Genomic DNA, 20,551 nt, shown 5'->3' with positions numbered 1-20,551 from the left:
ACCTGGAAAAAAGTTGGAACGAGGATCTTGGGGACTGAGGCGAAAAGAAAATCTGTCTTTGAAATCGACAGCCTTTATCCCTTCCCCTTTATGTATTACTGCTCCTTAGGAAACCCACTGCTGCTATTTCCACTCTTCTTTGAGGTGGGAGACTTTTACTTTCTACAATTGTGGGCAATACGGCCTTTTTTCCATAGTAAAATGTGGAATTTGAGATGTAGACCTTGCTGGCCACATTACTTGTGTCAAGTCTCCTGAGACAGCAGGAAATCGGGTTCCAGCAACATGGGCTGAGATTTCCTAGACTGAAATGAAAGCCTGATCCAATTCCTGTCCCACTTTCCCCTTCTCCTCTCTTTCCTTTTCCTCATCAAAAGTGTGTGAAGCAACATCTCTGGTGTGCTCCATAGACACGTTATATCAACTAGAGTATCAGTTACAGAAATGTTGTTGCATTTCTGTAAGGGATATACAAAGTGGGTGCAGAGAATATAAGCCTCTCTTAGACGAACGACAGTTGAGCGCTTCTGCATAGCCTGATGTCAAAATGATCCCGATCCTTACCCTCTTCTTGCATTGTAGTAGTAGTAGCAGCAGGAGCAGTGACGGAAGTAAAGCAACCTAAAAGTGCTATCTAGTAGTAAGTGCCAGCAGCAGCAGTAGCAGCAATAGAAGTAATGTAACCTAAAAGTGCTACCTAGTAATAAGTCCTAGCAGTAGCAGCAGCAGTAACAGTAGTAGCAGTAGTAGTAACGTAACCTAAAAGTGCCATCTCGTAATAAGTGCTAGCAGCAGCAGTCTTGTTGGGTTCTAAGAGCCACAGGTTAGCAAGGACAATGATCAGCCAGAAGGCAGCCAGAGTGGTGAGGGCCTGGAATTCCTCCTGTATGAGGACTGGCCAAAGGAACAGGGGATGTTTAGCTTGAAAAAAGACTAAAGGTGGGAGAGGGGAAGAGATGGAGGAAGGTCACCATTCTTGAGCATTTGAAGTGCTAGCTAGCTTGTTAGACGTGTTCTCTTTGGTGCCAGAAGGCAGAAGTCAGAGCAATGGGTGGGAAGGGGTGGGTGGGATTGGGGGAGGGGAGAATTGCAAAGAGGACTATTGAGACTGGAGGTCAGAAAAATGTCCTGCCCTGGAGGGTGGTCCCAGAGTGCACCAGGCCGGAGAGAGATGGGGAATTCCACCTTCTTGGGGATCATCAGGCAGAGACTCGATGAGTTCTAGTCAGGCATGGTCTAGTGGGGATTCTTTGGCAGAAGGGTTGGTCTGGATGTTTCTGAGGACCTGCCCAGTTCTGAGATTCTCCATGGTCCTGGCTCAGTAGCCAGTAGACTGTTTGGTGCCCTACCCTTTCTGCAGGATCTCAGAGTCAGGATCATCTTTGCTGCCCTTTTATGGGACCTCGGCCTCAAAAGCCTCTTTTCTTGTGAAGAATGACCTCTCTTTCTTTATACAACACCCTGACAGCAACAAACTTGATCTTAAGTTCAATCTGTTAAACACTCAGAGTCAGCTTTTGATTTTCCCAGTTACGGAACCGTCCCATGAAAACCTAAAGAGCAATTACTCTGAAGATCACTTCTATTTGTCTTTGGTCTATGTTCTGAACTTCTTTTATTTACAGAAGTGAATTGATTAATATTAACCTGATCAGCATAATTAGAATAAAGTGAAGCGGCATTCCTGTGTGCTGTATCTTTCTGTGACAGAACAAAGTATCCCTGGCCTACCTGGAGCAGCAAGGAAGTATATTGGATACAGAAGCAGGAGGCATCTATATTTTAAAACAAGATTATAGAGGAATGAGACAATCAAAATCAATTGCTATTTTTTATTTTATCACATAAAGTAAAATATTTTTGAAAGCAAAATGTTGGATTCTAGCATCACATTAGTAAGGGCAGAAGAGACAGGAAGAGTTTACTACTTGTTAAGTTTGTAGATTACTGCACCGTGCCATACTTTGAACTCCATTCTGTCAAAGCCCTCTGTAAAGTTTGACCTTAAAGCACACAATCCCAGACAAAACACCCAAACACATTCTCTCAGGACTGATTTGTTTCTTCTGATGAGATTGCAGATGGCAGATTATCAAGGGCCCCAGCTTCTGTAAGAGTCCAAAGAAAGCATTGTTTCAGTGACACTAAAGGATACAGAGGTCAGAGTGGGTTAGTCCTGGGGCATTTGGCCTCCTTTATGAATTCTTTTGTCCTAAGAAAGTCACAGCAAATCATTCATTGTCTTCTCTAGGCATGGACTTAAATGCAAATAACACAGGGTCTGAAATCTTAGCATTTCTTAACTGTCCTGCATTATTAACCTTCCAAGTCACTAATTTCAGACCACACTTAACACATTTATTTCTAAATTGTTCTAAAGACAGAAAAGTATGATTTCTACAGAATGTTCTCTAATATTTCGCTACTCAGCCCAGCGGACAGATCCTTGCTACAAAGCCTCCTGGACACTGTGGACAAAAATCAGAGGGGGTGAAAAACTAGTGGTGGGCTACAATACATACTAATGGGGGGAATTCTGGCATAGATGAGACCATATATCTTTTGACTTCTGCAGTGTCCCCTCCATTCAGAACCTCCACCTGCTGCTGGCTGTTTTTCCCATCCTAGGGAGGAGTCACCAGCCCTTTCCCTCTTAAAGCTTTTTCCAAAGGTCTTGCCATGATTTGAATCAGGTAAAAGGAACTTCAGCACCCAGATTCCCAGATTTCTGATGAACCTCTATTTTCTCCCAATTCCTTTGCTTTCACTTTACCAAGATACTTATGATGAATAAAACAGCAGGGGAGTTGCAGCATTTCAGTGTTTGTCCCTGCCTGTTCTCAGAAGCAGCTGCTTATCTGCAAACAAATATTTAAACTAGGGGAGCTTAAGAAGGCTTTTTAATCCAAGAATTAGCCTTTAAAAGTAATGAATGAGCACAAGTATAATTTCTTGATTTTCATGGTCCAATAAATAGCATTTTGATGTGCTCACAGCCCATAAAGGAGATAAATGCCCATGCAGAGCCCATTAATTTTCTTGTAATTAATGGATATGTAATTTCTAGTTATATACATGTGCATAATACGTATTTGCATGCACATACAAAGTTTGAAGTATGACAACAGAGCAATGAATCCAAGCTGGTGGGGCAGTGGGTTCCCACAATTCATCAGAATCAATAAGGTTTTACTTTGTAATTAAATTTTCTCCTTCAATCAGATGCTGTACATGAGTCATCACTTGGACAAACTTGTGGGAAGTCTTAGGCAAATAAGTGATAATATGATATGGGGTACTGGCACTCTAGGGGTTAATAAGAGTGAGTGCCTGCAGAGGACTCAGCTAAAAGTAACCAAAAGGAAAGTCTGGGCTAAACTACAGGAGATATAAAAAAAATGCTCAGCAGACTTTCCATCCTTTTCCTATCCAACATTCCTGTGCAAGCCCTCAGAAGCTGTCTCCTGAGGAAGGGTAGCTTCCCATGGGAAGAAAGACAGGTCTGGAATCTCAGACTCTCCTTGAATCTCTGATATTGAATGACTGGTCAATATTTATTGATTGATTTTTAAAAGAGGATATAGCAGTCTCATGGTTCTAACTGCTATTGAGGTTTTTTAAAAAATTGTCAAATTTCAACATCTATGTACAACCTGGGTGTGAGAAAACTATAGCATTCGTTGCTTTCTCAGCAACTCTCCAGAGTGGGCCAGCATTCTGAGAGTTGAGCAATGTAAAACACAATAGAAAATGCTTTTACATACCTTTGTGATGCAAGTATGTCAGAAACTCAAGTACTGTACGCACAATGTTGTCATCAGCCATGGGTCTTGCAAAGTTTCCTAGAAAGCACAAGTAGTGAATGTATACAACATAGCATATTGTAGTGCAAGCAGACTTCAGAGGATTGTAGATTTCAAGCTGGAAGGGACTTCAGAGATCATTTCGTCCCACTTCCAGATAAGGAAACTGAGGCCCAGAGAGACTTAATGACTTGCCCAAAGACATAGCAGTATGAATTGGCATAGCTGGTATCCGAACCCAGGGCCTCTGATTTCCATCCCAGCACACATATCCCTATAGGAAATGGGTTTAATTAAGAAAGATGCATATTTCAGCTCAGTAGAAGGAAAACTTCCTAACAGTGAGGGCTGCCCATTGACAGACGGTAGGTTCTCCCCCCGAGAGGTCTTCAGGTAGAGACTGGCTGACTGGTCCCTTGTCAGGGACGGTCACAGAGCAGATTCTTGTCCAGGTACAGAGTGAACCAGCTGACCTCTGAGGCCCCTCCCATCCCTGAGACCAGCTGGTTCTCTGCTTCTCCCCTCACATTATTCATCAATATTTTCATGGGTCAGGTGAAACATTCATTCTCTTTTACAGAAAACAAAATTAATACTAGAGTTTTAATGTTTGGCATTTTATTTTCTGATAGTATACTACTCTCCTTGTGGTCTGTAAGAGTTCTGGAGCTTCCTAAAAGTATGAAACTTAATTCACTTTGGAAAACGTAGTTCACCTAGACCAATTCTCCACCTAGATATGAAAACAGCTCGTTAGCCTAAGAACATGTAAAGAGATCCTAAGTACTATCCTAGAACACAGTTAGGGAAGTGGAGAAAGAGACCTGGGCTTGTTTGTTGTTAGTGAAGGAAGGGGAGAGCATGTGTTGAATTATTCCTAATCACAACATAGAGATTATACGGTTCTCAACGAGGCTGTGTCAAAGCATGACCAGTATGTAGGAAGAGTAAGTTGACCAAGGTAGCTATACAGTAACGCTCCCAAAAGTCCAACTGGATGTTTAGGCAGAGAATCAATACACTCCATGAAGGATGGAGGGCATCTCTTCACACGGTAGCCTATTTGTTTATGGTGCCAGCTATCTCAGGGGTCAGGAATTTTCTCTACCAGTTGAGAATGGTCCTGGCCAGAAGGGGGAGTTCACGGGATGCGATAGAGATGAGTGCTGGACAGTTCTCTCTTTGGTTCCCAGGTACCCAAGTTGTAGAGTTGTAAAAGTCCTTCTGGACAAGCAGAGGATTAAAATGAGACAATTGTTTTTTTAGCTCTCATTTCATCCAGTCAAGAAGGAGTTGCCACTGAATGCCTAAGGCACTGGGCTTGTCTTTAGGGGAGATGAATAAGATGCAAAAGACATAGTCTCTGCTCCTAAGGAGCATATGATCTTGTTGGGGGGGAAATCAATTATGTGACAAAGAACTACTGGAAAAATCATGACAAGTAACAGAAGAGTCAAGAAGTGCTCAGGCCGAAAGGAAGGGATTTCTTTCAGCTGAGTTATTTATGAGGATTTCAGTGGGCGGAGAGGGAAAGAGGACACTGCATGAGCAAAGGCATGGAGAAAGGAAATTCAAAGGAAGTATGAAGAATGTCGGGGAATCCAGTTTTGCTGGAGCTAGAATTCCTACAAGGAAATAGTAGGAGAGGAGCTGGGAGCCTAGGTGAGGTTAGATTGTGAAGGACTTTGAATAGCAGGCTTATGTATTTGAATTTCATTCTCCAGGCAGTAGGAAACCACAGGAGAACAACATGACCAGGACAGGGCCTTATAAAGATTAACCTGGACATGATTTGAAGGATAAGTTGGCTGGAGGTAAGGAGACCCAGTGAGAAAGCTCTTGAGATTAGCCTCAGTAGGAGGTGATATGAACATGAACTGGAGAGGTAGGGGAGGAATGGCCAGGAGGGAGTGGGAGGGGCACTAGAAAGGAAGGGAGGATTCTGGGGACTCAGCGGACATGTGGATGGGCTAAGGAGAGAGAAGAGTCTGATTGGTCTGGGGGATTCCTTGAGTCATGGAGGTCACAAGGACCATATTGGCCACCTCTCTGGCTCTGGGGCATTTCAAAGCTAGTTCAGTGGCTGCCTGGGAATGTTTCCCACCTTGCTGGTCACTGTAAAATCAAGTCTGGGCTAACTCCGATCCTCCACTTTAAATGTGTCGCGTGGAGAACTCCCTTCAACAAGACTCTTAGTTTTTGCCATGGAGGTCAGGATCAGCAGAGATTTTCTGAAGATGCTTTTAAAACACTTTCCTAAAACAATTCCTTTTAAATTTGGACTTCAAAATAACCCCCTGATTCTGGTACTGACTATCTTAATAGGTCTATTCCTAGTTTCCTCTTCTATAAAATGGAGGAAAAGAATATGACATTTGGTAGTAGATGTGAAAGGTTCCCATTGGTGTGTGTGTAAATGGAGCTAGCAGAGAGAGAGACCTCTTAGAAGCCAAAGCACCAGACCCCTCCCTGTTCCGGGCCCTGCCCCTTCCAGGAGCACTGAAAATGAGTTACAGGCAGAAATGAATTAAGGAAAATGTCTGTGACAGATAAGAAAGCAAGACAGTGCCCACGTCCTTACCTGGCTTCATGCTGTCTTCAGCCTGTAGCTCCCGTTTGCCAGCGAGGCCATGCTTGTCATTAAATGATCTGTGGTTATCAACCGCATCTATTGAGTCAAGCAAAGAGGGAAAGAGTTTGGGGCCTCTTCCTCGAGCAGGGCCAGTGGGGTTGTATTGAATTCCTGGGCCGGGGGAAAGGGTTCAAGAGCTGCTGTCAGCATTTCAAAGAAACAAGGACCAAAAACATCAAGCTAAGAACCATTGACTGAGACTCCATGTGGTGGAGATTCCTTCCCAGCCTTCCCAGCCTTCCCAGTCTTCCCTGCCTTCCCAGCCTTCCCAGTCTTCCCAGCCTTCCCAGTCTTCCCTGCCTTCCCAGCCTTCCCAGCCTTCCCAGTCTTCCCAGTCACCCCAGTCTTCCCTGCCTTCCCAGCCTTCCCAGCCTTCCCAGTCACCCCAGCCTTCCCTGCCTTCCCTGCCTAACAAGAGGGCTAAAGGCAACTCACAGTCTGAACAGTGTGGTCACTGAGAGGGGGCGGGCAGCAAGTTTTTAGCTGGCCCTGGTGGTGATCTCTGCACACAGACAATAGGCAGAAAGTGTCTTTATTTAGGATTTGAGATGGCTAGAAGCTAGCTACTCCCAATAGGCTGCCCTCAGGGGACCTCCAGTTGCTCCAAAGCAGAATCATGCTGAGATCCTGGTTCTGGTCTAAGGGATTTCCTGAATGGATTTCTCGGGGACCATTGAAACACCACCACTTTTTAAAAATCAAGTTACATGAAGTTATTGCTGGGGAGGATGGATTGTTTTTGCTGCTTTTCTTGTTGTTTGGGTATTCCTGGGAATTCTTCCCCCATCCCTTTATAGTGGCAAAGCTCAAGAGCAGTCCCCCTGGAGCTATAGAGGAGAGAAAAATGTCCAGTAGGACAGAGGAGCGGCTTCTCTCACATCTCTGTAAGCAAGTTCCCTTGAGGACATCCTTTCTGGCTTTATTTCCCTGGCCTCTGGTACTCATTCATTTATTTATTCAACAAGCATGCTTGTTACAGCTTAGGCATAGCCCTCCTTTTGTCTTTATAAAAAGGAAGCAATCTCTAGCTGTAGGGAAATAGCATATGCAGAGAGAAGCAAACACAGAATGCATACAACATGCCTACAAAGATGGGCAGGAATGAGCAACTGTTGGCGGGCCATCAAGAAAAGCCCCCCTGTAGAAGGTGCCCCCCCAGCTAAGTCTTGTTACAAGACTCAAAGGTGAGAAGGAAGGGCATTCCAGGAAGGGGCTGGGGAAGTGTAGCCAGAGCCAAGGCTCATCAGGCTGAAATCTGAGCAGGACTCTAATAGATCTGCATATGCATTTCCTTCTCTCTGACCGCCTTTGTAGACCGTTAGCTCCCTGAGGCTTGAGCCTGGCTGTTAACATAACAAGGCAGTGATACCTCTGAGGGGATTCTGATGGTGATGAAGCTCTTTGCAGGTTGGGTTCCTGGAAGGTGGGGGGTCATGGAAGCTACAAGGAGCACAAAAACTAGAGCATTTAACAGCTGCTCACTGGTTGTCTGGGAATGTTTTCAATGCCATGAGAAATCCACCATGCCTGCCACTTAAAAAATAAGAAGTCTTGTCTAACTCCTGTCATCTATTTCAAATGGGATGCGTGGAAAATGCCCTTCAAAAACACTCTTCTCTTTTGTAGGGTTCCAGTTTGGGGATTTGTTTGCTTAATGATATATTTCAGAAACCATATAAAGGAACAGTAGCTATAGTACAGTCAAAAAGCCTGGAGGACTGAGAGTCAGACTTGGCTTTTTGTCCCCAGCATTGACACTAATTAGCGTTAAGATTCTGAGCTTAAGTCTGGGTGCCTCTGTTTCCTCATCTGTAAAAGACCTGGGTTAGACCAGATGAACTATAAGAACCCTTCCAAAACTGAAGTTCTGCTATTCCTCGTGTCAAATGCAACTCGATGTGCAGAAAGGCAGCACCTGAGGATCGCAGACTGCAGCTACCTGGTCCCCGAAGCTTCATGCCTCTCTCCATGGTATTTGGATTGGCTGAAAGAAGCCACTCTCCCCAAATGGGGCATTTGACCCAGGAGAGCCACTGAGGAGAAGTCAGAAGGGCCACCTTCCTGGGCCAGGTTGCCCGCGGGGACACTTCTATAACAGCCTTGCCTCCCAGTCCACAGGGCTACTCTAACAAAGGGCACTCACGGTATGCCCTGCCCCCCTCCTGAGGGCCCTGAAAGAGCATTTCCAGTCTGCATTCAGATTGGACTTACATAACTAGAGAGGTATTTGCTAATCTCCCCGAAAGAATGGTGAGTTACCAGGGGAGCAAGGACTTGGCTTTATGAGTAAAAGTGAGAAAGCCCAGGCCAGTGCCTCAATAATGCATAGAGAGGCAGCTATGTGGTGCAGTGGATAGAGCACTGGCCCTGGATTCAGGAGGATCTGAGTTCAAATCCAGCCTCAGACATAACATGTACTAGCTGTGTGACCCTGGGCAAGTCACTTGCTTGCTTTGCCAAAAGTTAAAAATCAAAAAAGCAATGCATATAGCACTGGGCTCTCCCCTCTCCCTCACCTCCAGCTTAGCTAAGTGCTTTCTTGGGATCTATTGATTAAAACTTCAAGGTAATTCACAGGTGAGTAATTCTCCACCACCACCTCACCCTGCTCATCTGAATCAACCTAATTTTATCCACATTCCCCCAGATTCATTCAGAGGTTTGGTGTTCTGTAGACAAAGTCTTCATCTATCCCAGAAAGAACCTTTTTGTTCAGACTCACACCTTCCTCTGTCCTAGTCTGCACATTTTAATTCAGTCCAACAGTGAATAACTGACTACATACACAACCCTTTATAAAGGGGAGGATTTAGAAACATGGCATTTTCAAGTTGGAAGCTTGATCCAACTCTTCAATTTATAGATAAAGAAACTGAGGCCTAAAGAAGGAAAGAGATTTGCCTCAGAAGATTCAGCTAGTTAAGATGAACTTGAAAGAAAGAGCCAACATTTGTCTTATTCACTGTGGAGGAGAAAATAAACATCTCTTTCACTTACGTGGACCCAGGAGGTAACCAGCACTGTTCAAAGTCCAGCCTCTTTTTTCCTTGGCCTTAACCAAAAGAAGAAAGAACAGTTAGGTAACTGGATTTTTTTTTTACCTGCTATAAGTCCTAGCTTAAGAAAAAAAGTTCCAGTTATGAAACTTCTTTTGATAAGATAACTTCTAATTTGGTGTGAGCTGAAACTTAACTCTATTTCAAGTAACCTTGGATTTAATGAATGAATAAGCATAGCCCAGGTATCTTTTACAATGTAGAACAAAGCCCAGTATCTTTCAGGATACCAGAGAAAGTTTATAAATGAATGTGTGGAATGAGCCAAGGGGAGTCAGATTCTCCTGGGGTCATCTGCAAAATGGGGTGGTTTAAGTAATATTGGAAACTGCATTAACTCATTGAGACTAAGGTACCCTGGGTCTCAATTTCCTCACCTGTAAAGCTAAGAGGTTAGACTTGCTGATCTCCTTTCCTAGAATCTTATCTCTGATACAGCATCATTTACAGGTGATTCAGTTGTGCCTCACTTTAAATCTAATATACAAAAATTCAGGTTCTGTTGGGAGTACTGACAGTGACTGGCATGCCAATTATTGTATACATTCAATTAACATAAAGAGTATTCATTTTGCGAAAGGGTTGTCTTCAGGGTTCCTATAATAAATAAACCTCTTTTAGTGAATTTTCAGTGATTCCATTTGTCAATATTTTATTTACATACAACTTTGCGAGTATCCTCCAGTGGGCTGCAGACAGCAAGTGTTTTCAATGCTGATCTCTGAAACCTCCTCTAGCTTAAAGCCATTAGGGTTATTAGGTTTGGGGTTAGAACTGATCGTACAGGTTGAGGTCTACCTGAAATGCATTAAGCGTTTGTCCAGCTGGCTGATTTAATGCATTTTCCAGCATGGTGGAATTGAGCCCAAGGAGCTGTGGATACTTTGGGACAATCAGAGTCAACCATGGCTTTGGTTCCCTCCCTTGCCCCAAAGCCCAGACCCTCCCTCCTTGGCCTTTGGCCCCCTCTTCCAAGTCTTCCCTTCCAGCTCCTTCCTGGGGTCTTCCCCTTTAGATGGCATTGCCCGGGGCAGTACAGGGCACCTGGGGATTTGTAAGCCTTCCTTTCCTATGATTAAGGGAGATACAGAGACTTATTTCCCAAGCTCAAAGCTGAGAACTTTTTCTGTGCACTGCGAGCTACACAGGAGGTAGTGTTTCCACTATTCCCTTAGATAACAGTGGGAGTTTGCTCCCATCCCTCTCCCCACCGTAACGAGCAGCTGGGCTTCAGAGGCACTTACGGATAACATGAGTCCCAGGGTCTCTGACAGGGTGGCACAGAGGATGAGGGAGGCAAAGAGGAGGCTTCGGGTGTACCTCTGCATATCTGGAAAGTGAAGACAGGGCAGTGGTGGGAGGTAGGGACAGGTAGAGGGGCTGGCTGCCTCAGGATCCACCCCCCAAGGTGGGGAAGAAAGAAAGCAGTAAGGGGGCCGTCGGACCTTAGAGCTAGGGCAGGAAGGGACCTTGGAGGGCATCGACTTCAACTCATTTTGCAGCCAAGGAGCGTGAGGCTAGAACATGAATTCTATGGGATGGCATTTGTGCCTTTCTCTGCACAATACACAGTGCCTGGCACCTGCTGAGACAAAGGAAGGCTTCCAAACACTCCCCCACCGCAGCCCCAGTGACCCTGGCCTCCAGGCTGTCTTTCACCCAAGACCCACCATTTCCTGCTCATGCACCTTCTCTGGCCGCCCCTAGGCCTCCAAGTCTCCAAGTCTTCTCTCTGCCTCCTGGCTTCCTGGGCTTCCCTGAAGTGTCCACCAATATCTCACCTTCTACAGGAAGCTTTTCTTGACCCCCCTTAATGCAAGTGCCTGCCCTTGTTTGGCTTCTCTAATTAGTCTGTCTCTGTCTTCTTTGTGCATGGCTGTTGGCTTGTTGTCTCGCCCACTAGACAGACTGTGAGCTTCTTCCGAGCGGGGACAGCCTTTTACCTCTCTTTGGATCCCCAGTGCTTATCATAGCCCCACGCACACACAGTACTTACTAAATGTTTGTTGACAGACAAGTGCAGGGTCTTACCCAAGGTTATGCAGGAGGAATAGGATTGGTGAGTTCACTGATAGTGTTGGACAGCAATTTCAAAGCCTTCGAATCTACCCCAAACCCAAGATCAGGAAACAGAAAAACCACTGACAGCAGCCACTGAGGGGCAGCTGCAGCCTGCTTGCCTGACTCCATGCAGGGGCTGCTGCCAAACTCTCCGTTCCATGGACACAGGGGCTACAGACACTTGTTCCAGGATCTTTTACCAGCGAGACATAGAGAAAGCGCGCCTTCCCCAGCTCTAGCTCAGGGGCTCTTAACCTTTCTGTCTGTGTCTTGGACCCTTTGGACGTAAGTCTGGCGAAGCCTGTGGACTTCTCAGAATAGTGTTTTTAAATTATTGAAGGAAATAGCTAAGTATCTATTGGAGAGGAGTGAAGATAAAGCTATAATTTTTTTTTTCACTCGCCAAGTTCCTGGACCCCCTGACATCTGTCCATATCTTAACATCACGTTAAGGACCCGTGCTCTAGACTCCCAGGAGGCTGTGTGCTCCTCTGAGCCCTAGGGCAGCTTGTGCCAAAGATACAACTGAGCCGGGACGCCCCCTAGACGCAACCTTCAAGGGGGGAATCTCCGCAGGACGGCATGCCTAGGAGGCTCCCGGCGCTCGGAAGGAGGAGACGCTCTGAGCTCTCCAGCAATCCGCGCAGGACGCCAGCCCAGAGGCGAAGTTTAGAAGAAAGGCGGGGTGCGAAGACTGTTACCGGGAACCCTAGTCACGGGCTCCGCTTGGTCCCCCAGCCCTCCCCCCGGTCCAAGCCGGACGCTGCCCCTACCTTGAGCTCGGAGTGCTGGTGCACTAGCTTGGAGATGAGAGGACGGGAGAGGCTGGCGGACTGTGGACTGCGGGCTTGGGTCGGGCGGACCCTCACTGCATGCTTCGGGGGCCGGCTGGAGAGAGAACGCTGGCTGACAGACGGGCGGGCAGGGGCGGTGGCCGGCTGGAGCGGCTAAGGACAGGTGGCTGTCGGTCTCGCCTCTGTCCTCCCTCCCCACTGAGTTCTGGCTACTTATGGGGCGGCGCGCTCCAGGTCGGGGAGCCGAGAAGTGGCTACGTCACCAGCCCGCCCGCCCCGAAGGGGATAATTGCCCCTCAGGCGGGCCAGCTGCATTAGGGCCACAAATTACTGTCATCCAATTAGAGGCTTTTGGAAAAAGCTCCCGAGCCGAGCTGCCAGCCAGGGGAGGTGGCGGGGGTGGGGAGGATGGAGGAGGGAGCCTCGGAGATAAGAGCCTGCTGCGGAGCAATTATCCCATAGTACCTGCCGTCGCCCCCGCCGCCTGGGAGGCGGCTGGCGGATACGAGAGACGAGAGAGGCAGCTCTGCACCCCACCCCAATCCAGAACCCCGAGCAGGAAGCATTAGATGTTCCCGCCTCTCACCCCTCAGGCAGCCCAGCCCGTCCAGTCGGGGGCCTCGACCACCCCAGAGCTCGTGTCTCTGGTGAACCAGCATCCTATTTGGGGCCGGGAAGCAAGCAGTGGGCTGGCAGCTGGCCAAGGAGACTGGCTTTTAGAGGCTGGGAGAAGGCCCGAGGGGGGCAGATGGGAGCCAGACCCCTCCTGCTTTCCCCAGCTGCGCCCCGGCAGTGGCAAGATGGCCTCCCTTCCTTGGCGTTCTTCCCCCAGGGGATGACCCGAGAGCCCTCTCTAGTCACTCCTCAACTCGGAGCCTCAGTTACGTCCTCCGCAAAATGGAGCGGTTGGACTAGCTGATATCGGAGGTCCCTTCCAGCCACAGGACTGGGATCTCTCGTCTTAAGCGTCAAAGCTAAGGCAGAGGTCAGACTTCCCTCAGGATATCTCATCTTCCTCCCCACCTAGGCTGTAAGGAGTCTATTTCCCTTGTCTCTGAAAGCCCCTCATTGTTAGACGTGTTCCCATTTGTTCCTCAGAACAAGCCTGAGTCCCGAGAGTGCTGGCGTTATGGTTGTCTCTGCGCAGATGGGGAAGCTGGGGCTCAGAGACAGTGAATGACTGGTCCGGGATCCCACAGTTGGTCTGGCCCAGGTCTGAGGGACTCCTCGGGGCTAGGGCTCTGCCGCCTCCTTGGTGTCTGGGATCCTGGCCTATGAGCGTCTCTCAGTATGTCCCTAAGGACTGGAAAGCTGGGCTTAGGTGGGTGCTCAGCAAGCCCAGGCTGATGGATGATGTCACCGAGGCAGGCAAAGGGGGACCACTTCCCTTCAAGGGCACAAAGAGCCTTGAGCAAGGGCAGGGAGGGGCAGAGGAGGCCCTTGCTCCAGCTCCACATGAATGATCCTGTGAGCCCTCTCTGAGCCTCAGTTTCCCTATTTGTAAAATGTGGGAGTTGGACTAGGGGGCCTGGAGGTCCCTCCCAGCTTTCAATCTCGGCCTGTAACAAATGCTCCTTCAACACTTCTGGGTTCTGTGGTTTCCCCTCCCCATGTCATCAACATCACTCCTGGTGGACAAAGAAGTCTTTGAGTGCTGGTCCGATTTGAGTTTATTCGACCCTGGCCCTTGGACAGCTTCCACACTGTCCTCCGTCTCTGGGCTTGGCTGGAAGGGGCTGCCTGAGCTCCCACTCCCCTAGCACAGCCAAGATTCAGCCTACAAGTATTGTTCGGTCATTTTCAGTTGTGCCCCACTCTCCGTGGCCTCATTTGGGGTTTTCTTGCAGAAACACTGGACTGGTTTGCCATTTCCTTCTCCAGTATATTTTATAGATGAGGAAACTGAGGCAAAAGATTTTGAACTCACGAAGATGAGTCTTCCTGACACCAGCTCTGGTGCTCTAGACATGCTGGCTAGGTGAAGTCTAGATGGAGGTAACAAATGGTCACTTACATAAAAGTCCCTCCATGACCCTGAGGCAGATGAGAGACTCATTATTTCTTTTGCCAACGCTCCTCCCCATCACAGCGCCTCATTACATATGTGGCCAGTGTTCTCCCTTCTCCTCTCTGCTTGTGTGCTCCAGGCAATTGGACCACGTTCCTCAGTCTATCTCAGAGCCAGAGGTCATCCACAGCCCCAATTTTCCTTGTCAAAAAAGCTCTTAGGTGGTTTTTAACTGAGGAAATGTTAAGCTTAAATTCTCAAATTGCCTCTGAAAACAGTCTTCAAGCCAGCTTGTTTTTCTCATCTGGTTAAGTGATCAGTCGTTAGCACCAGAGTTGGCGGCCCCCTCTTTCTGCTCCCCTTTTTCCATTAAAAGGAATTTTGGGATCATTTGTCTGAAAAAGACATTTCCATTAAGCAGATTTTGTGGTGCCCCCACGATAGCCTTGTAAGATGCTTCAACTCCATCTGGAGAGCTCCTATGACAGATAATGAGGCTCATTCTGGTTTGGGACCAGAAAGTACTTACCTTGTGAACCGGAAGCATGATGGGCCCATGATTTGGGCCCATTTACGTGGCAGCTTGAAGTTTCTCCCATGTGCTCCATGATCTCCAGCATCTTACAGAAAAGCATAGGTAGCCCAAAGTTAGCCTATTTCTGTGGCTGTGAGCCATCTAGCCCTCTCCCAAGGCTTTCACTAACTCACTCATTCATTTACTCACTCACTCATTCATTCATTCATTCATTCACTCACTCATTCATTTACTCACTCATTTATTCATTCACTCATTCATTTACTCATTCATTCATTCACTCATTCATTTACTCACTCATTCATTCACTCACTCATTCATTTACTCATTCATTCATTCACTGATTCTTCAACAAACATTTTAAAATATTTTTGTTGAAGTCTTTTGTCCCCACTTCATAGCCATTTTGCTCCTCCCTCCCTATTCCATTTCAGCTCAAACCTTCCCTTAAATAGGAATTTATTAATCATCTAACATAGCATAAAGACAATTGTATTCTTAAGGAGACGAATAATTTGGGGAAGGCTCTATGCACAAAGATATGAGAGGCTGCAATCTGAATCAGTGGAAGTAATGACCCCACCAGGAAGATCTTTCAATCTCTTTGATCAGTGCAAATATCTGTGTGAAATGCTTAGAGAAAGACAATTAAAGACACATTCCCTGCCCTCAGTTATCACTGCCCTCTGGGAAGAGAACAGACAGAAAAGAGGATGGAAGGAACCAGAGCCCGCTCCTCCACTTTGGCTGCTTTGCAGTTGGAGTGGGGGTTGGCCTTGGTTGGGGAATCAGTGTGAGAGCCTACACAATGGTGTGAGACTCTCCAAGGATGGAGTATTGTACTTAAAAAGCCAGAGATATAAAAATAGACTCCCTTGTCTTGACTGGTGAGAGGGAGCTGGAAGTGCTTGGCAGGACTAGGAATGCCATGACCTTCAGGAGGACCTGAATTCAAATCTAGACAAGTCACTCAACCTCGTGGTTTCCTCAACTGTAAAACAGGGATAATAATAGTGCTGCCTTCGAAAGGCTGCTGTGGAGGATAAAATTAGACATTTCTAAAGCACTCAACCCAGACACTCAACAATTCTACTTCCTGTGGTTGGCCAACAAGTCCATCAGGATGAAACAAGCAGGAAAGGTTTGTGAATAAGGTAGATGCTGCTTCCTAAGGCTGAAATCTGAAATCTGTGATGACCTTGTTAGTGAATGTGATTGATGCCCAACTGTTCTCCAAAGATGTGTCATGGGAGGTGTGTCTGCACTTAGAATACTGCCTTTGGTTTGGATTTCTGCGTCCCCTTTGGGGAGACAGAGGAAAGCAGGACAAGATGTAGGGAACAGGAATGAAAGTGTTCTCCTGCCCTAGCCATCTCCAGGGTGGTGGGCAGGAAAGCTCTCTGAAAATCCTGATGTGCCACAGAAGTGTGAACCACAGTGAGCACTGTCCCACAGACCAAGAAACCATCTACACTATCCCTGAAAAGTGACAGTCATTTGGCCTTTGCTTGAAGATCTTCAGGAATGGGGAATTCAATCCCTCTTAAGGGAGAGAGTGTGGAATGAAAGACCTTCAATGCCCTGCCAGCCCTGAATCATCCTGTGATCCTGTGACTGGCAGATGGCCTCATCCACCTACCTGGGCTATCGCTGGAAATTTTAGCACGTAAGGCAGATTCTGAAGGGCAGGTTGGGAGGGAGGTGGGGACTTGGGATGGAACAAGCCCAGCTCTGGTGCAGGTCCCTAGGCCACAGCCCAAGGTGATTCCAGAAAGTGCAAGGTGACCCTGGGGGGGATGTTGTTCTTCCCCCGGGGTGTTCACCTGATGGGGGTAGGGGGGCTCCTAGTAATCTTGTATTGGTCACGACCTTCACAGGAAAAAGTCTGCTGGGAGGAGGGGGAAGCAGGCACCACGCGCGAGCGCGCGCGCACACACACACACACACACACACACACACACACACACACACACTCACACACACACCCCTTGACACCCCAGAGCAAAATCCTGATTCCTGACCCATTCCTACAGCTCTAGTGGAAAAGAGCCCACAAAGGCTGAAGGTTCATTAACCAGGATGGGGAGGAGGGTGGGTCAGCCCATAGATAACCTCTGATAATGAAAGACCATTTGCAACAAGGGGCAAATGAAACTCATTTTTCTTTTGAAAATACCTCCATTACAGTACATTACACATCACAGTCAAAATTTTCTCTTCTCATTTCTGTTCATGCTTTCAGGTCAATTAGATCACCCTGGCCATGTGTTCCCAGAAGTAGCTTAGCCATCTCCTTCTTCAAGGCTGGCAGCTGCCCGAGAACCACCTCGATGGGGTTTGGGGGATGAGTTCACCCAGCCCCCAGTGGCAAAGCCAAGGTGCTGCTAATATCCGAGGTCAAGTCACTGGCTTGGGCCAGTGAGAGGCAGCTCAGCTTGTAAAAAGTCCTGAGGATGGGCATAGCTTGAGCTCAAAGCTGATTAATGAAGCAGAATGTGGTGGATGGTGTGGAGAGACAGCTGTCTGTGAAGCCAGGAAGAGTGAGATTCAAAGTGTCCTTCTGACACATATTGGCTCTGTGACTCTGGATAAGTCACCTAACCACTCTGTGGCTTTGGGAAAGATTGAGAGTCCAGTCTAAATACTGATACTAAGAACTCCTATCTTGTTGATGCTTTCAGGTTTACGGAGTGCTTTCCTCCCAATAGCACTGTGAATGAGGATGGCAAGTGTTCCCATTTTGCAGATGCATAAATTGGAGCTGTCACAAAGCTCCTAAGTGTGAGAATGAGGGTTTAAATCCTAAGCTTCAGAATCCAGACTTCAGGCAGCTGCCCTCTCCAGACATCCTTCAGGAACACCGAAGTGTTGCCTAGACTCTGGCCCCCGATATGATGGACCAGGGGCCATCATATTGAGATGGTTTCACCAAGTCTCTCTGTCTTGTGCCTTCACTTAGTGCAATCCAGGGAATATCCAAGCCCACCTTGTTTGAGTCTCTCCAAAAGGACCCTTAGTTCACCTACAGGCTAGCAAGACATTAAGTACGACCAGTTTTATTGAACACTCCACAAAAACAATACCCCAAACTACAGACTTCAGGAGAGCACCAAGTAACTATACCCTCCAACGTGCCCTATACTGTCTGTAGACCTGCACAGTCCCCATGACTCACAGTCCTGGCAAAAGGATAAGCCTGGGTTTGTTCTGCATGTACATGACTACCCGCCTGATGCGCCGTTTACTAGCAAGGATGGGATCTATAGGTTTTCTCCTTCCCTCCTCATTTTGGCCTGCTGGGGGGCTCCTTGGTACACACGATTCCCTGTAGCCCATATGTGGATGTGTAGGCTTCCCTTTGGGCCCAGGGACAGCCCAGCATCTCTTCTTACAGTCTTAAACTTGAGTCTCTCTTACATTCCTTCCAAAGGGACTGTTCAGAACCGCCACCATTTTTGGCTATGCTACCATCTACGGAGAAGAGTGGCAACAATAATAGCAGAGGCAGAATTGGGCAGAGGGGAACAAGGAATGAAAATGTAGGCTCCCAAAAGCCATTGGGTAGAGGTCTCCCAGTCAGGATATCATAGGAAGGGGGCGCAAGTAGTGAGTGCTGGAGACTCTTTGCTGAGGGCACTGAAGCAGGGCCTGGTGAGTCGAGGATAACACTTTGTTCATGGGTTTGTGGATCTGATGAGAGCAGGGATCCAGGACGGATCCATAGGACCCTAGAGATAGAGCCAGAAGGCACCCAGAGGTACCTAGACCAGCTCCCTCATTTGGCACATGAGGAAGGGACTCAGACTGATGGGACTTCCCAAGCTGAGGCTGACTCTTCCTTTCTGGTGCTTCACATCAGCACATGGGGCACTGCAAAGTCAAGGAACTGAGGAGCTCAGGGCCATGGGTGTTGGGGAGGGCGTGGTCACATCCCGGCTGTTGACTGAAGGCAAAGACTTCAGAAGAGAAAAGCAGATAAGGGAAGTCACATGTTCTGAGGCATGACTCCAAAGTCATGTTGTTGTTGTTATTTTGTTAGGCAATGGGGTTAAGTGACTTGCCCAGGGTCAGGCAGCTAGAAAGTGTTATGTGTCTGAGGCCGGATTTGAACTCAGGTCCTCCTGACTCTATCCACATACATTGACTGAATTTTCCCAATTAAAAACATTGTTAATAGAAGCAGAGTGTGATGGATGGTGTGGATAGACAGCTGTCTGTGAAGCCGGGAAGAGCTAGATTCAAGGTGTCCTTCTGACACATACTGCTCTGTAACCTTGGACAAGTTACCTAACCACTCTGTGCTCCAAACAACTCTAGATAAATTGTAGACAGGTGCTATAACATCCCTGGGGAAGCCTCTGTTGGTAGGATTTCAACAGGACACTTACTAGCACTGAATTTTCCAACTGATTTGGTCCCTGGAAAAAAGTGGTCTATCTACAGATGTGTTTTTAGAGGTGACCTCCGGCAGCCCCTGAATGGGGAATGTGGAAAACCTTAGACAAACCAGGTCTTTGCTTTTCTCCTTTGGTCCCATCTTGGCTCATCCCTTGGGGCTCATGGACAGGTGGCACGGTGAAGCTTGGTATGGCATGGCAGATACAACACTATCTTTCGAGTCAGTGGACCTGGCTTCAAATCCTGACACTGCTGCTACGACCTGTGTGACCCAGACAATGAGGCATGAGAGCCGAACAAAAGGAAAGGCTGTGTCAATATGGACTGAAAACAAGGGAAGGATAAGTTCAAGCCCCGGAGTCCCATGGGATATCATTCGTTGGCAGTGACTCAGCATCACAAGATGTAGAGTGGGGTGGAGCTCGTGGGTGGCCCCCAGTGAGGGGAAGCCATGGTCAGCCATGGGGGATCAAATTCGCATCCAGCTTATTGGTGGTCAGGCCAGGACTGGGAATCCTTTTAGGTAGACACTCAACTAGGGCACAGCTTGAATGTGAAGCAGGACCCAGCCTACCCCTTGCCTTCCTGCCCTGTAGACTCTTGGGAGTGACCTGAAAGGCAATGGGAAACAGGCAAGTTAAATCAGATTCACAAAAACATTGAGGCAGTGGTCAAGAAGGCTCCTAATAACCAACAAATGACCCAGTTTTGGCTTATAGCTTCCATGAAGGAAGATTTTGTCCAGAGATTTTAATGCTTTTTGTGGGTTCCAGGGCAGCCCTTGGGGTCCCCATCATTATCCCTGTCTAACTCTCCCTGCAGGTCAAGCCCACCTCCATTTTCTATCATCCAGGTTGGCACATCATTAGTGATGGACCACAGCCAACTCCTATCTACCATGCATCAACTCATCACCCTTCGGGGCAAAACTGCAGGTGACTGAGAGGGCCAAGGAGAACACAGGTGTTAATGATCTCACTAGGATGGTGAGTGGAGCAGACCATGTGATTTCTGCCATATCTTCATGGCCCTCTCTTCAGTCTTCTCCAGGCTGTCCACCTGACCCTGGACTTTCTCTATAATCCTCCTCTCCCCAGTATCTTCATTTCCTCCCACCCCACTCCTACTTTTCAGCTCCCTTTGGTGGGTTGAATTTCCTGTTGGAGTGTAAGTTCCTTGAGGGCAGGGACTGGATTTCTTCTGGTTCATATGTGTATTCCCAGCACTTACACACAATGAGTACTTCATTAATGATTTGCCATGG

At 47.5% G+C, this 20,551-nt stretch overlaps 1 protein-coding gene across 1 annotated transcript; it reads right to left on the bottom strand.

Annotated features, from left to right (window-relative positions):
* Nucleotides 1–1,818: 1,818 nt before the first annotated feature.
* Nucleotides 1,819–10,819, bottom strand: GAL (galanin and GMAP prepropeptide). The gene is made up of 5 exons (XM_020968330.2): nt 10,736–10,819; nt 9,433–9,487; nt 6,385–6,471; nt 3,765–3,842; nt 1,819–2,108 (listed from the first exon to the last, which is right to left on the bottom strand). Exons 1-5 carry the CDS (start codon nt 10,817–10,819, stop codon nt 2,047–2,049), a joined length of 366 nt encoding a protein of 121 aa, XP_020823989.1. The 3' UTR covers nt 1,819–2,046.
* Nucleotides 10,820–20,551: the final 9,732 nt, after the last annotated feature.

The sequence above is a fragment of the Phascolarctos cinereus genome, unplaced genomic scaffold (genome assembly GCF_003287225.1).
Source record: "Phascolarctos cinereus isolate Bilbo 61053 unplaced genomic scaffold, phaCin_HiC Scaffold_9;HRSCAF=440, whole genome shotgun sequence".
In the NCBI taxonomy this organism is placed as follows: Eukaryota; Metazoa; Chordata; class Mammalia; order Diprotodontia; family Phascolarctidae; genus Phascolarctos; species Phascolarctos cinereus.
Note: the sequence above shows the minus strand (reverse complement) of the source record. Positions and strands in the feature narration are given on the sequence as shown.

Bases quoted from the DNA above. Each gene is read 5' to 3' on its own strand.
- GAL (XM_020968330.2), bottom strand. From the start codon at position 10,819: ATGCAGAGGTACACCCGAAGCCTCCTCTTTGCCTCCCTCATCCTCTGT. The intron at 9,488-10,735 runs GTAAGTGCCTCT...CTTTTGGTTAAG, and splicing joins CCCTGGGACTCATGTTATCC to GCCAAGGAAAAAAGAGGCTG. The intron at 3,843-6,384 runs GTAAGGACGTGG...TGTGCTTTCTAG, and splicing joins TGAAGACAGCATGAAGCCAG to GAAACTTTGCAAGACCCATG.